The 16,015-nt window shown below is 36.3% G+C and overlaps 1 protein-coding gene across 1 annotated transcript; it reads left to right on the top strand.

Annotated features, from left to right (window-relative positions):
- Positions 1 to 6,375: 6,375 nt before the first annotated feature.
- poc5 (POC5 centriolar protein homolog (Chlamydomonas)) lies at positions 6,376 to 15,568 on the top strand. The gene is made up of 12 exons (XM_066711955.1): positions 6,376 to 6,486; positions 9,470 to 9,553; positions 10,104 to 10,251; positions 10,827 to 11,014; positions 11,553 to 11,729; positions 11,838 to 11,942; positions 12,057 to 12,236; positions 13,259 to 13,421; positions 13,676 to 13,818; positions 14,164 to 14,277; positions 14,848 to 15,027; positions 15,123 to 15,568. Exons 2-12 carry the CDS (start codon positions 9,470 to 9,472, stop codon positions 15,255 to 15,257), a joined length of 1,617 nt encoding a protein of 538 aa, XP_066568052.1. The 5' UTR covers positions 6,376 to 6,486; the 3' UTR covers positions 15,258 to 15,568.
- Positions 15,569 to 16,015: the final 447 nt, after the last annotated feature.

Here is a 16,015-nt window from a genome sequence, read left to right as displayed (position 1 = left end):
AACAATACATCTCTCCCTTCCTTTCTTGATTAAAAAGCCAGGCTTAACTGGTTTTCCATACACTTTCTTCAGCAGAGTGAGTGTTTATTTTATTTTGTTGTGGCATTTGCCAATGCACTTAGGATATAGTTTATATCTCTTATAGACTTCTCTTTCTTTCTGGCTTGTGTCTTATTATGTTTATAGCTTGTGGTTTGATATGTGAAACAATAATTAGGTCTTGTATATGGGGAGTGCTGTACATGTTGGATCATTATTGATCTAATGGGCTCTTTGATCTCCAGTTGAATTTTTGATTGATTCCAGTGTCCACAATTATTCTTGGATGATTTGTCCTTAGGTGCTTATTTGTGTGTTTTAGACTTTAAAAATCCCACTACAAAGTCAACTCTAGGGATAGGATTATAAAATTAACATGGGCTCAACCGTTAAATTCTATTCCTATTTTACATGAATAAATGATATACACACTGACCATACATTGTTCTACTCTGATGCGTAAGAAAGCTTTGTGTTCAGTGAAAAACACCTTTATGGAAAATAAAATCCAATTAAAATAACCAAATTGATATACAGTGTAGCTTATTTTTTCATAATGAAATTAGTGTAGAAATGTAATACAAATATTTGTTTTCTAATGCACAGATCTATAGACACTGTTTACTGTATGTGCCTTAAGAAATAACAACTATTTAAGGACACCGGCTACAGACAGGTTTACTAACACAAGGCATCAAAATATTCAACCTTCACCATCTCAGTCTTATCTGTGGATATAATTTACCCAATGTTCTTTTACTCAGATTTTACATACACACACACAAACAGTTGCTTAAAGAGCCATTAAGTGCATATTTTGTTTTGTAAATTAACACATTAAACTGAATGAAAACCAAACAATGTTGCCAAACCACCCTCCCACATTTCCTACTAACATTGCGATTTCACACATGCCTCATGCCTGTGAGTTAGAGACAGCTGTGTCTCTGTACATTGTGTTACATTGTGCAGACTCATCATGCAGCTTCTTGTATTAGATTATCATCACGGAGGGGAAAGCATAAGGACAATGAGGAACTGGCTGAAAGGAAAAGCAAGGGTTCATTACAGATAATTTGGTTAGGGCTCTGAAGCTTTCTCTTAATGTTCAGCATCACAACTGTTTAAAATGCAAGTTTTATTAGGTTTATCTGTTGTCACTAATCATTCTGAGACGTAGGTTTCCAGGAGACATCTAACCCCATGCTGGTAAAATTACAGAATATAAGATATCTGGCAGATTCTATTTATCATATCACAATTTCTGCTTTTCCAAAAGTCAGACTTCCATTACTGTCACTGCCCAAACAAATAACTGTTCTGTCTTCCATTATCTCCTTTTTGTTGTATTGATAAAGGTCACATCTTTGAAGCCATTTTTTTTTCAATTCTATTCAATCCAGCTGTTTTTGTTCTTTTCCACAATTGCCTCAATGTACAATATCTATAGATATTTACGGATATATAGATCAGTATAGAAATTACATATATCATCAATCATATACATCAAGGTTTTTGTTGATTAAAAAAATATTTGTATACGAATATTAGGGGCAAAAAAACTTCAGGTTTTTCTAGTTAAATCATACACTACCATTCAAAAGTTTGGGGTCACTTAGAAATTTCCTTTTTTTCCATGAAAACATACATTAAATGAGTTTGAATAGGAAATATAGCAAAATGAATAGGAAATATAGTCATTGACAAGGTTAGAAATAATGATTTTTAATTGAAATAATTGTGTCCTTCAAACTTTGCTTTTGTCAAAGAATCCTCCATTTGCAGCAATTACAGCCTTGCAGACCTTTGGCATTCTAGCTGTCAATTTGTTGAGGTAATATGAAGAGATTTCACTGCATGCTTCCTGAAGCACCTCCCACAAGTTGGACTGGCTTGATGGGCACTTCTTATGTACCATACAGTCAAGCTGCTCCCACAACAGCTCAATAGGGTTGAGATCCGGTGACTGTGCTGGTCAATCTATTATAGACAGAATACCAGCTGACTGCTTCTTCCCTAAATAGTTCTTGCATAGTTTGGAGCTGTGCTTTGGGTCATTGTCCTGTTGTAGGAGGGAATTGTCTCCAATCAAGTGCTGTCCACAGGGTATGGCATGGCATTGCAAAATGGAGTCATAGCCTTCCTTCTTCATGATTTTAATTTATAAATGTGATGCATCTGCACAACCACAAGTCAAATAATACATACTGAAATAATTTTTGATCGGGAACTGCATATACTCCGATGTATTATTTCTAATAATTATGATCTCTTCTGTTGTTAAATTACTTTGTTTCTTGCAATAAACAAACATGTTTCCATTTCAAACAGTGGTCAGTGTTTTTCAGAACAGCACTGCACAGGAAGCTGACCAACCTTGAGCCACATCCACCTCCACAAAGCTTGGATGATCCAGAACCACTTCCTGGAGAATACTGGTTACAGTAGTATTAGGCATAAACCAATATAATCCAAGGGTTTATATAAAGAAACCCCTCACTAATATGAACCAAACACAAAGAAAACTAGCACGTTCTTTCATTTTCCAATGATATATTAAAAATGTGGAAAGGTATGGGTATTGGGTATAGGTTTTGCTACATTATAGGTTCTTCTTTTGTGCTTTAAGGCCTCCAGTGTGGGAATAAGTATTGTAAATTCTAATTTTAATGCCTTTCTTCCCTGTAGCAATGCAGCACTACACACAGGTGCTGGCTGTATCGTTCACTAATAGGACTGAGGGGTGGTAATGACCCTGCTTGCAGAAGCCATTATCCTCCTCCACATGCAATTATATGATGTGATGAAGAACAAAAAACTTAAAGTTCCATATATAACTCTAATAGGTATAGTTACAAATAAAAACACAACACTGTTTCAAATCGGAATGCTGAGTAAGATCTATGTCATAGCAGCATTATCATTTATTCCTGAGACTCTGACATACTCTTACTACTTCAGTTCTGAGTCTGTTGCTAATATATGGAGTTCCCAGTCATACAATTTCAGACTAGGTAGCAAACATTCTTTCTGTTAACATCCTTGATTGAAGAAACTACCTATAGAATTCTTTGGAAATCAGAAGTGCTAATTGTTTACTTTTTTCCTTAATCCTTTTATTTATTCAAGTATTTATATTAACATAAATGATTTCCAGGTGATGATGAAATTGACCTGTTATGCATATCTTTACATAACCTAGCCAACTGGAGACTTAAGCCTAAACCAACCGAACAAAAGGTAAAGGACTGGAAGATAATAATAATAGTAGTAGTAGTAATAATAATAATAATAATAATAATAATAATAATAATAATAATAATAATAATAATGTTTGTTCTATGTTTCAGGTGTTTAAACTGTTGTATAAAACACAAGTGTCCATTTCATTCATTCTTCATAATCCTGCATGTAAGAAGAATCAACTACTTACAAGAATCAAATCACTGGGGACAAGTGTGTTTCAGATAAGTGGAGTGCACTGTATCAAATAGTCTCAAACATTTTTGAAAGATACTTCTAACATTCGATCCAAAAATACTGCAGTGAAGCAGGTTAACACTCCATCAGAGGAACACTGCAGTGAAACAGTTAACCTTCAGAACTGATTTTTTATAATTATTACAGTGTGAAGCGTGATTCCACCCACTGAACGCCCACTTCTCTTGTCTTTCTCTGTTGGCTGCGGCTATTGCTGATGGAAAGCAGCAGACATGTACCTAATGGTGTAGAACAAGCTAAAAACATTGACTCTGGATCGTGCTTTATCGGGACAGCTATCGTCTGTCTGACTCATTGTGAATCACCGCAGAGACAATTGTATGCTGAAAAAATACAAATTATAAACCAAAAACATCTGTGACAAATACTTTAGTCAGTTTCACAGTATATTATCTTCCAGGATTACTCACTCTCACTCGTGCTTGCTGACTGCACACTGAAGAAATGTGCTTCCAGGTGCTTGTTTGAGTGTGGCTTTGTGCTTTTATACAATCTCGTTAAGATGTGTGCGGGATATCTGATGATGTTAGGTAATAGGTGGGGAGAACAGGATATGGACAGAATATGTAGAAGTACAACATTTTAGCAAAATAAAGCTGAAGTGATCTGCAGATTCTTGTTTCTCCCATATTCACAATGTGTATGGGCTTTGTAATTATGGGGATCCCTGCAACTGCACCATAACAGGAAGTCCTGTATCCTAAATGAGTAAGGGATTTTATTCTCAGGTGGGCGACATGAGACACTAGGACCCCACTAAATATTTAATGAACTCTGTGAACATGGACTTATTGTAGAATGTATATCCCCATTTTAACCTTTTATAAATTACAATTTACTTAATTGCACGTCACAATAGTGACAATATTAATTAATTATTCACTCATTATCATTTTCTTAATCACACTTTATTTTCATCAATCATTTCATTTGTATTATTATGTATTTGTGCACTTTAATTTGGATCTACCATTTGATTGTTTTGGAAATGGGTTTCATTTATTCATTCATTTAAAATTGACTTTGCATCCGATCCCCAGGAACTCAATAGCCAACAATTCTGTATACTTGTTACTACACCTTTTCCTATTGCTGAGCAGCTCATTTGACTAGACAGATTTAAAACTCTCTCTGGAGGAGGTCCCATGGCGATGTGTGTTTGCTAGATGTAGGGCAGTGGTTCCCAGCCCTGGTCCTGGTGAACACCTGTACTGCTTGATTTCCTACTGCACTATCAATTAATGAACTGAATTAATAATTTGTTTCCTTTGACTTTTAGTATTGGCTTAATTTAGTAAACGGTGGAGAATTCAGATGCTAATATATACTTTTATGTTTAACGTGACGTCTCCGAAAGTTTAAAGTTATTAATAAGATCTGATTAGGCAACTTATTAGTTCAATTAAGAAACTGATATCTCAGTTGGAACAAAAACTAGTATGACTCTGGGGTCCTGGACCAGGGCTGAGAACCACAGATGTGGGTTACGCCCACTTCTAGCTTGAACCAATAAAGGACAGTGAGTTTATTTGTGATGGAAACCAGAGCAAGTTTAAGAGAAAAGCATGTGGCTTTTTCCCTTGAAGACACTCACCTGACCTGACAGTCCTTCACCTCACACTGGAGCAAATCCAAAGAAAAACAGAGATTAAAAATATGAGTCTTCAGCTGTGATTTAAAGACTTAATAACATGTTGAACTAACCACACAGTTAACTATCCACAAAGGTGATATAAGGGACAAAAGAGCAGTTGCCTTCGCAGCCTCATCTTTGGGCCATAAAGTATACCCCCTTAGTTTACCACTAAACTCCTGACCACACCACACTCTCATCACAGTGCAGACCATTATAGCACAGCCCTATCACTGTGTCAACCATTACGCAAACCCAAACACTTGATGATGATAATAAAAAGTTTTCAGTAGCCATTTATGTTTGTTTTATGCAGTTAGCTGCAGTTAAATTGTTTGTCTTGTTTCATAGCATTTGCTGTTGAACAGCCATATTACAACTGTAATACTGCACAGCATAGGAATTAAATTGGTGCTTTGTTCTGAAAAACAGTTAGAATTAGTGAGTCTCAAAGAAGCTGTTATTGTTAAAATAGCAGTTTGCACGTTTTTACATACAGAACAGTCATTTCAAATTCTCCTTGTCAGCAAAGAAATGTTTTCCATAAAAGACACTTCAGACGCAAGCATTGTTTGGAGGTTCTCTATCTTAGATGATCAGTTAAACAAATAAAATCTGCTCAGGTGAAAGGCAAACGTTTTAATGTAAACATGAATAGTAATACATATGCAATTTCAAACTTTGAAAATAATATAACAAATCCTTTGAAAAATCTTTCACGTTTAAATGCAATAAACTCAGTGAAGTTTGCTTCATGATCCATAGGTCAATTTGAGATGGACCTTGAAGCATTAAAATCCCAATTATTTTGAACTTATTCTGGAAACATTTATTTGACATATAAGTGCAGATTAATAAACAATATTTATTCAACTCAATCACATATGTCACATAAAGGATGTGATAGCCTACTTTCTAGACTAAAGCTGTACAAGTACACACATTTTGAAATGCATTTAGCAAACATTATTTTGCATTTTTATTATAATTAAAATATAGTTGATAAATAATCATTTTGCTGTTTACTTTAGACTTATGATCATGCTTTTGTGTAACAGATTGTCAAACCGTCGCAAGGTGAAGGCACAGCTGATTACAGAACACTAGCGTTGGTTCCTGCAACTGCGTAACCGTGGAAACCGTAATGCTGTCCAATCACAACTCGGCGTCTAGACTGAGCAGAAAGAAACGTTCCGTATCAGTAGCCAATCAGGTTGTGCGATATTAATGTGCGTGTCAGTTTGAAACTGCGAAGGAATAAGTGAAAGTCTGAAGTGGTTGTAGACATTCTGTGACACATACGATGTTAAAAGGTAATTATAAAATATGCAAAAAAATGTTTACAGTCGTTTGGAAATACACATTGAGTACGTTTTAATGAATGCATCATGTCATGTTTTAAAGCAATTTGTGTAATCAAAATTGCGTATTGTATTGTAGATTATTTATTTGATGTAAATTCGCAAGTACATGTCCTTTAAAAACGCATATAGAATATTTCGATACGTATCATTTATTTTAGTTATTGAACTATCGCAAACTTTATTGTAGTTGTTGAACTATTTTGCTGGGTATAGTTTATGCAACTATCTAACTTGGCTAGTTATATCGTAAATGCATTATTTGGGAAATGTAACTACAGATTACGATTTAAGGAGGTATTTTCAGGAAAATGTATGAATGTGTATTATAACTGCACGTTTTTTCACCCGGATTATTTTGAATTGTTATGTGTTTTTAATGTTCTTGTAGCTGACAATCTGCATATCATCTTAACCATTCATTTTGTTTAAATGTTGTATTGAATAAAACAATGATATGTTGGTTATTTGGTACAGAGGACACAGAATTATGAAAATGTTTAGATTAAAAAACAAATGTATATAGCATATGTAAATAGAAGGGATTGCGATTACAGTTACACTTACAGGCTAGTATTATGCAGGGAAATAGCCAACGACATATTTTATTTAACTGGTGGAAGATGTGAACAATCGCAAACGTGTCCAATCAATAGTTTTGCTGTAATATTTCCTTATTTTGAGTTACCGATATTGGCAATGTTCTTGAGACTTTATCGGCGAAACGTGCTTCTGCGTCCTACGTCACATTCTGCGTAGACGGCACAAATATTGGACACGTCGTTGGGAGAAATTCTTATAATCTCAAAAGAAACTCACAATCATACCAACTACACATTATTTAAAGTCATTCATTACTATAAAATCCCGCCTGACGAAAATATAAAAATAACAAGGGAACCTTTGTTTTCACCGTTGTATTACAATGCCGTATTTATGATGTCATTCATAGGCACACTCGATTGGTCAAACGTGTTATTTACACACCCAGCCTAGATGGCAGTAGCACGTACAGTGAGGACCGTATCCGGATGCCGCCACCATGCGCGACGTTGTGTGAACGCAGCCGGAAGAAGCGTCACCTGGTCACGCAGACCTTGGTCTTGCTCGTGTGGCGCAGATCTGCGCAGATCTGCGCTGCTCCGCCAATGGGATTCGTGGAATTGTGCAGAACTGCAGAAAAGTTTGCTGCAATAACACGAACAGAGAGCCTCACAGTCATTGAAGAGTAGCTCTAGCTGGGTGGTGGCTACGCGCTGCTGACACCTAGCCTTGGGGTGTAAATTACATCCTCACCTAGTACGAGACTCATTTTTCCCGTGAATGATACGATCACGTAACAAACGGTGAAAATGCTCATTTATTTTAATTTATTATAATTGGTTATACTACTTCATATGAATTCATTAAACTTTGCAATAAAGTATTATGAATACTGCTATGTTTGCATGACTGTTTGTGCTTCTGAGATTAGTAGTTATAATTGCTCTCAACGTTATCTTCATATTTGATTCGTCGGGAGTGCAGTTTCTCTACCAAAGGTGTCCACGCTACGTTTTCGCAGGCCGTCTTGTTTGTAATCTAGGCATCCAAAAAGTGTCATGACCGGAGCCACCTGAAGGCAGAGTATGCGTGTGTGAGCTGACGTTTACTCCGGTTGAGACTAGGCAGAGAGTTGCGCACACAGATCTGTTTGCGCATAATCATCCCAGATTTGGTTCAATTTGCGTGAAAGTATCATGTGCTTAGCACTTGATAATTTGTCATGTGCTACAGCAGTGAGTTGTAAACACCCGATCTCTGATTTGCTGGAGAAGCTCAGGCCATTCCACATTAGCAGTGCCTATATGTTGCTTAATGGTTTAGAATAAGATGATGATCATGATGACTTTGCAGCCTCAATAAGCGCTACATACATTTGATGTAATTTCCACGTATAATGTACTTACTAGCAAGATTGAAATACTAATTCTAATACTATTTTAGTTTCTCTTTCAAAATAACATTATAATAAATGAATTTCTTCCTTATATATGTCATTACATTACAGAGAGTAGTCACAATCTGGAACAAACTCCCCAGCGATGTGGTAGATTTGGGAAAATGTGGGAACATTTAAAAATAGACTGGATAGGATCCTTGGATGGGTTATTAATGGACACCAAAATGAGCACGATTGCTCGAATGGCCTCCTCTCTTTTGTAAACTTTCTTATGTTCTTCTTATGTTCTTATTTGATCACTTTTAATACATGTCTGTTTGATATTAGATTATTTTGACTTCAGTATGAAATAAATAAATACTACCATTCATTTAATGAAGAATATGTTCTTATATTTTTGGGGTCTCTGATCAGGCTCAGTTTTGGAAACCCTGCGCTTGATATACTGCATTTAAAAATGTGTCAAAAGAGACTTGTACGGCAATGAATGGAAAAAGTATTTTGTCCTTAATGAAGAGAACTGCACCATGTAAACAAGTAACAATAACATAGTTTCTGAGTCATCTCAAGGTCAATGTGTAGCTTGTGGGTAAGTGGTTAACATGTGCCACTTGTGATCAAAAGATGGTGGGATCATGTCTCACGTGGGCCAGATGTGTTAGTACCCTTTGTACTCAATACAGAATTGTACAGTTGGAACATACATATGGAAATAGTCTGGAATCCATAAATGTGAATATTACATTTAACCTGACGTTTCTTCAAAACTTGTTAATCTGCAGTGGGATCCTATTTACATTGTTTACTATTTCACTATGGCAACTGTAAATCATGTGGCCACCGCCTGGCATCACTAGCAGTGAGGTCATTCCTCTAGTATTTAGTTAGAGCTCAGAGTTTGTAACTGCATTCAATGCACACACTAAAATTACATCATTATACAGCTGCGTTGTGCCATTTTTGTGTAATATAAATGTTTGGTTTCTTACATAGATGTCCTCCGATGAAGGGGAACCAAGCAGTCCAGTCTTACCTAAAGATTCAGATCGTGGCAGTTCAGTCTCTTCAGGGTTGCAGGTACAGTGGTTTACCTACTTATCTTATGTGTTTAAAATTAAAACTTTTAATTAAACAGCTTCTTGAGTCTTGATATCGCGCCCTGTGTTTTGCGGTATGAAGTGAGAAGAGCAGTCCACATGTGCTGAGGCATGACTTGAGGAGCTGCAGCAAATACAGATTGCCAGCATAAATACATTTGAACATCATGTCTTCACAATTATATGTAACTCTTTGACAGATATGGCATTGATGCATACAATATTGATAGCGATTCAAATATTTAGAGGATAATGCTACATTCAATATTTTCTGTATGTCATTTTCATGGCCTTTGTGTCTTTTATTTTATTCACTATGAGCAGAACTTGTTGTACAGTGAGTAAAAACTGTTTATCAAATACTTAATTTGGTTTGTATGGCTAAAATAAGTTTTATTTCACATTACATTTCACGTAGATATTGCAATAATTTAGCTAAACATATTTTTATAATTAAAACAATAGAAAGCAAGGCAGAATGGCCTTGGAGAGTAGATATCTCCTTTAAAAAAGGTTTATCTGGTTCGCAGGATGAATATGAAGAGCTGCTTCGATACGCTGTCATAACTCCGAAGTTTGATCCCAGTGCCCTTCGGCAGAGTCAGCATGCTTCTCAGCTGACTGCAGATGGCAGAGCGTCCAGTTTGAGGGAGAGTGTCCTTTCTCAGAATTCCACAGGTACAATTTCCATAGGCTTGTGCTCTTTTAACATTAGAGAAACTCAAAATGCTTGGAATTGTTTTTTTCATCCCATTATTACTTATCCAGACAAGACTTTCTAATATAAGCTTTGTTTTCATATATCTATCTCTGTGTCTCTTTCTTACTTATTGTAATGTGTCTAGCCCAATTCAATTTTAACATGCTTTCTATGACCACACATGTCTTTATCTGTTTTTTGTTATTATACTTTTTTTTGTTTCAGTTATCTCCATACATGCAAATTGCCCATTTGTGTATACATTTTGTGTTCCTTAAACACAAATCTGTAAATCTAACAGAAAGCCTTCATTTCACATGTTTTAATTAGCAGCATTTTATTTTGTTAATACTAGGGATGTAATGTTCTTTTGATTGTCTGCTTTTGTTTTTTTGTTGAAGGAGAAACAAATATGAATTTGTGAGCTATGGGCTGATAAGAGGATGTCAACACTGTCAACCTTTTTAAAATGGCAAATTAAATGGAAACATAGCCTATATGTATTATTCCACATTTGTTTGTCATGCAAATGTCTTGTGTTCTATTTCTCCAGGTGGAGAAGTGTCCGCCAGAAGTCCTGTTGTTTCTGATATTGAATCAGGCAACTTGAATACTCCATCAGCAATGTCTTCACAGAGTACTCCCGAGATCCCCATCACTCTGGCCACTGATATGTTTGTAACTGAAGAAAATATGAATAGAATGGAGAATATACTGGATATCTGGAGCAATAATCTAAAGGTGGGATTTATCTTTATCTTTTTTTTTTAAGAGGCAAACAGTGCTGAGAATAAAGCCCATTCTGATTTACTCCAGAATGAAACTGTTATTTGCAATAGTAAACATACTAATTTCTGAATGGAGCAGATTGGGGGGGGGGTTAGAGAATGCTTCACATGAGAGTCTCAGCTTTCATGGGATACCAAACACTTGGCAAACAACACAACAGTGAAGAGCACACATGGGATTAAAGAGAAGCACACGAATTTGGTGCTAGGGGGGTTTGTCAGTTTAAGGGGTTACATTTTGTTAAACAAAACGATTCCATTATTTATTTTTTATCTCCAATTGATTATTTGTTCTATGCTTTAATTTCAGAGTACATTGAGACATTAAACTGCGTACAGTTCAATAAAAACTGGAAAAATGTAGGTGTTCTAAAACTTTTGACCAGTAGTCATTATTTTAACTATACATACACAATAGCATGGCTTTCCAGGGTTGCAGTCCAAAGTATAAGGGATCTGTGGAGATGGTTCTATATAGTCTTCTGTTCCAGGAAAATGTTATGATGGAGTTGAAGAAGTGGAAACTGACCTTTATTGAACAACACAGACTGGCATTGAAAACCGAGCGGGAGAAGCATGCTGCCCAAATGGCTGGCTTAACCACAGAAATGGACAGTCTGAAGGATCTGCTGCATACTTATGAGACGTCAAATCAGAGAAAAGATGAGGTATAGATGTTCCATGTTCTGCCTTGAGCTTTGTACATTAAATAATGTAAATGTCCTTTCCTTACTGTCTTAACCAGTGATGAAGCTTTTAAGCAATGTCTCGTTTAGGTGATCTCTAACCTGACCCGTGGCATCGAGAGGCAGAGGGAGAAGCTGGAACTGATGCGGACTTTCAGTCGGTGGAGAATCCAGCACTCTGAGGCCAGGGAAGAGGCAAGCCTTGATTCTTCAGAGTTTCGCTGTCTGATTCAATATTGCCAAATCCAATGAAACCTGAGAACTTACATAACTTGATTTTTGTCCCACAACTCATATCTTCCTTTCCAGGCTTATGCAAGTGGTCTAGCAGATGAGCATTACAGACTGATGTTGAAGAAGAGGGTGTGGGCAGCATGGCGCTCTGTCATTGAGAACAATTGGAGAGAGCGGGTGGAGCGCGCTTGCCAGGCTAGAGCTGAGGAGGTCTGTGTCCAGTTATCCACAGACTATGAGGCAAAGTTAGCCCAGGTAAGTGTAGAAAGTCATGATGAAAGTGTGCTGAAAGCAGCTGTTTGTAACATATTGTGTGACATTCCGACCATTTTTCATTTTCATTTCAACCATTTCAAGTTATTTTCTTCATGGACTTTTTTCGTTCCTCAATGTATAAAAGTTCCTGCTTGGGTAAATTTGAGGCCTCTGTCTCAGATCGTTACTGAAGATTTTGATTTTTCATTAAATCTGTGTAAGCCTTTTTATCTAAAGTAGAGCTGGATTTTAACAAATTAGAAAAAAATATTTTAAATGATCTTTATTGGGATTAAGGTTAGATCTACAGATTGTAGTTATTTTTTTGTACATGTGTAAGGCATGGGCAGCGTTTTTCTACAGCATTAATTTGTTCCAATGCTGGTTTTATAAGTAAAGAAGGAAGTGCTTTCTCTAATAAAGCCTTTTGTAGCTTTCCATACCATAACTGTATCTACTGAGGGTATATTTGTTTTCCATGATCTCCACTAACATGGGTTTAAATTGAAAATTAATTCTGGATTTTATAGTAACATTAAGTTGCCAGCTCAGTATTTATTGTACTGTAGGATGATCGTACAGAATCACAGCAAGCACTGTTAATGTATTCACATTTTCAAATGAGATCGGGTGAAAACAATAATTGACCATTCTTGTATGTTTTATGATGCAAGCAAAAACATACTATTTTTCAGGAGGTTTTTGTAGATACCAGCTATCTGAAACATTCAAATGTTGTGCTAATAGTATAATGCCCAGGATGCTGCTTGCTGTGAAGCAGAAATGGCGTTACCTGATCATGTCATGTAGCAGCTCGAAAACAGAATTAGTTTCTCCTGCAGTTTCCAGAGTCCGATAAGGATAGTTATTGTTTAGTTACAAGAGGGGAAAAAGAGGGGCCTATACTCCAATAAAAGCCATTTTCTTCCCGTTATGTCGTATGTCTTTAAGCTAGTCTTCCCCAGTTGCCCTTAATGGCTATTTTGAGCCTAAGATATTAATTTTAACCATTTCTATTTTAGCTCTCTGAAGCACTGGAAAACACAAAAGCAGAGATCCAGAGGCTGCATTCAGAAAGAGACCGATATGAAGAGTCCATGAAGAAGGCCTTTATGCGTGGAGTTTGTGCCTTGAACATGGAGGCAATGAGCATGTTTCACGGCAGAGAGAGCAGGGCTGAGCATGGTTTGTAATTATAGAGTCCTACGCAGTTTTTGTTTTAATGCAGTCTTTTATCCTTTTCATTTTTATAATTAAAATGTGTAAGTTCATCTTAAGTATTTTTAACTCTCCAATGGAGTAAACAATTATATTATTTTGTAAATAAGGCCTTCTTATTAATTCCGAGTGTGAGTGTACTTCACAGATCTTGGTATATGAGATATTGCTTTTGTATTTTGTATTCTGATTTGTTTTTGTTTTAATCTTGGTTTGTACAGACACTCAGCCCCCCAGGGAGGAGCCTACCTCCAGGTCATCAGTTCACTTTCAGCCTCAGCCAACAGACTCCGCCCACTTCAGTCCTGTTCATTTTGAATCTCCTGCACCCCCCCCAGCTGGACTGAGTGACACAGAGCCTGTGGTTAGTATGCAAGGGGTATCGTGAATGTAGTTTGTCAAAAAGGTGGATCAATATTGGACGTGAGCGAATTATTTAGAAGTGACTTAAATGTATAGGAACAGCAGGTAGACTTGGTTGGGTCAGGAAGGTTAACTAGATATAACTCCTTTGTCACAGGAAACTATGCCACTCTTGTCTCTGTGCTAAAAATAAGAAAACTCCAAATTCCACTGTGTCAACAATATCTTTAAGATCTTGAACACTTAAATTGTACTACAAAAGCATATGGTAATTGATAAACATGTTGTGGGAAGAGTTCAGTATCTTTGCCATTCTTCAGTATGTGCTGTATCTGTCTCATTCCAGTTCATTTCCCATTTTGGATCTGGTAGTGCTCCATCCAGAACAGCAGATGGCATTTCCTCAACCACTGTTGTCAATGACACAGCTCCAACAGGCTCTGCGTCTACCCACAAACTGGTAATTGTGTTATTTTAATAGTGCTTAAAGCACTGAAATACAACAGCATTACTTTAAACAACATCATATTTTAATGCCCCAATATATTTTGTGTATTCATAAACATTGCATTAACGTTTTGTGTATTCAAACATATCTCAGGTAATCACAAGATAAAAGACATAAATATACAACAAACTATAAAGAGTTGAATGTTATTAAATTGAAGATCAAAGACAATGCAATATCTTTCACAGTGAAGGAAAATGCAGCAAATTTGATGCATGATAACAATACAGCTGAATAGGAAGAACTAGGAATTAAACTAAATATGTATTATTCAAACTTAATACTGGAACTTAATTGTAACCTATATTGTTTTTCACATATAATGCTTTCAATTTGAAATGAGTGAATCATAAAAATATATTGCTTATAATTTTTATACATTTTAAATGAGAAACTTTCTGAACCAAATAATGAGCTAGTTTAACAGCTACCCATTATCTAGTGCTTTCTATTTAACAATATGTTCATTGAAAACCCTATTTTCAGTGAGTTTTTAAAAATGGACTGATTTGGTTCCCGCAGCCTGTTACCCGTGTCGTGACTTCAGCCCAGCAGAAAGCCAGCAAGACCATCACGGCTCGTATCAGCGGACGTTCGGACCTGGGGACGAAGAGCAGCAGGGTGACCAGCAGCCTGAGCATCATGGGGGTCTCCCCGCCCATGAGCTCCATCATTGTGGAGCGTCATCATCCCGTGACACAGGTATGCCTGTTTATAGCAGTGAAAATCCAGTAAAAAGCATTGTATGTGGGCAGCTTTAATTAATTTTGAATGTTCCTTGTTTTTCTTCTTTTTAGCTGACTGTTGGTCAGGCCACAGCTGCAAAGTTTCCCAGGTCAGCACAGCACTCGTCCGCCTCCACAGCAGGGAGGGGCAGGGGAAGAGCTCCGCACACCTTATCTGGCATGTCCTCCATAAAGGTTGTAGAGTAAATCCAAGAGCACTCTGCACTGGCACATTCGCAGAAAATCATTTTGAGAAAAAATAAAGTGTTGATTTCAAACATGATTTAAAATATATTTTTTTACATTAGAGAGCAGCCATAAATCGGTTTTATCGTGAGCTTTCATTTTACATGCACAATCTATTTACAGTATTCCTTACTAATTTTTGATTTTAATGTTTACCTTTTAATTATTTATTTTTTTGTATTCAAGAAGTATGTTTTTGTACATCAGTTTACATTTTAAATAATGGAGCCATGACAACCAATTAATTCTTGTAATAAATTGAATGTTTCTGACTTTGTGTGAACAAAACTCATTATTTAAATAGACATAATAGAAAATAGACATTTTATAGTTACGTTCTGTTTCACATTAACAACTATGATAATGAGAAAACATTTATAATCCTTATGTATAGGTGAAGACTTATCCAAGCATCTTGAGGATTGGGATTGCAAATCAGTTCAATTACAGCCAGCTCTGCCTTGGTTGGTTGTCTTTACAATTTCCCTGTTTTATCTTTTTAGACTGAGCACTAGGTAAGTCATATCCCAGTACATTATTTGTGTTTGCAAATCTAGACCGCATACTTACATATTTTCAATATAGAGCTCAGATTTTGCCATTATTTTTCCTTCCCATCCAATATGATGCACCCAATGACATGATTTTTCGTTTACTGGGTTCTTGACATGTTTCAACTCCTTTTTTGTGGCAGCCACTCCAATCGAAGTCAAAGATCT

Source organism: Amia ocellicauda, chromosome 8 (genome assembly GCF_036373705.1).
Source record: "Amia ocellicauda isolate fAmiCal2 chromosome 8, fAmiCal2.hap1, whole genome shotgun sequence".
Taxonomy (NCBI): domain Eukaryota; kingdom Metazoa; phylum Chordata; class Actinopteri; order Amiiformes; family Amiidae; genus Amia; species Amia ocellicauda.
The sequence above is the reverse complement of the archived record's forward strand: the minus strand, read 5'-3'. Positions and strand labels throughout refer to the sequence as shown.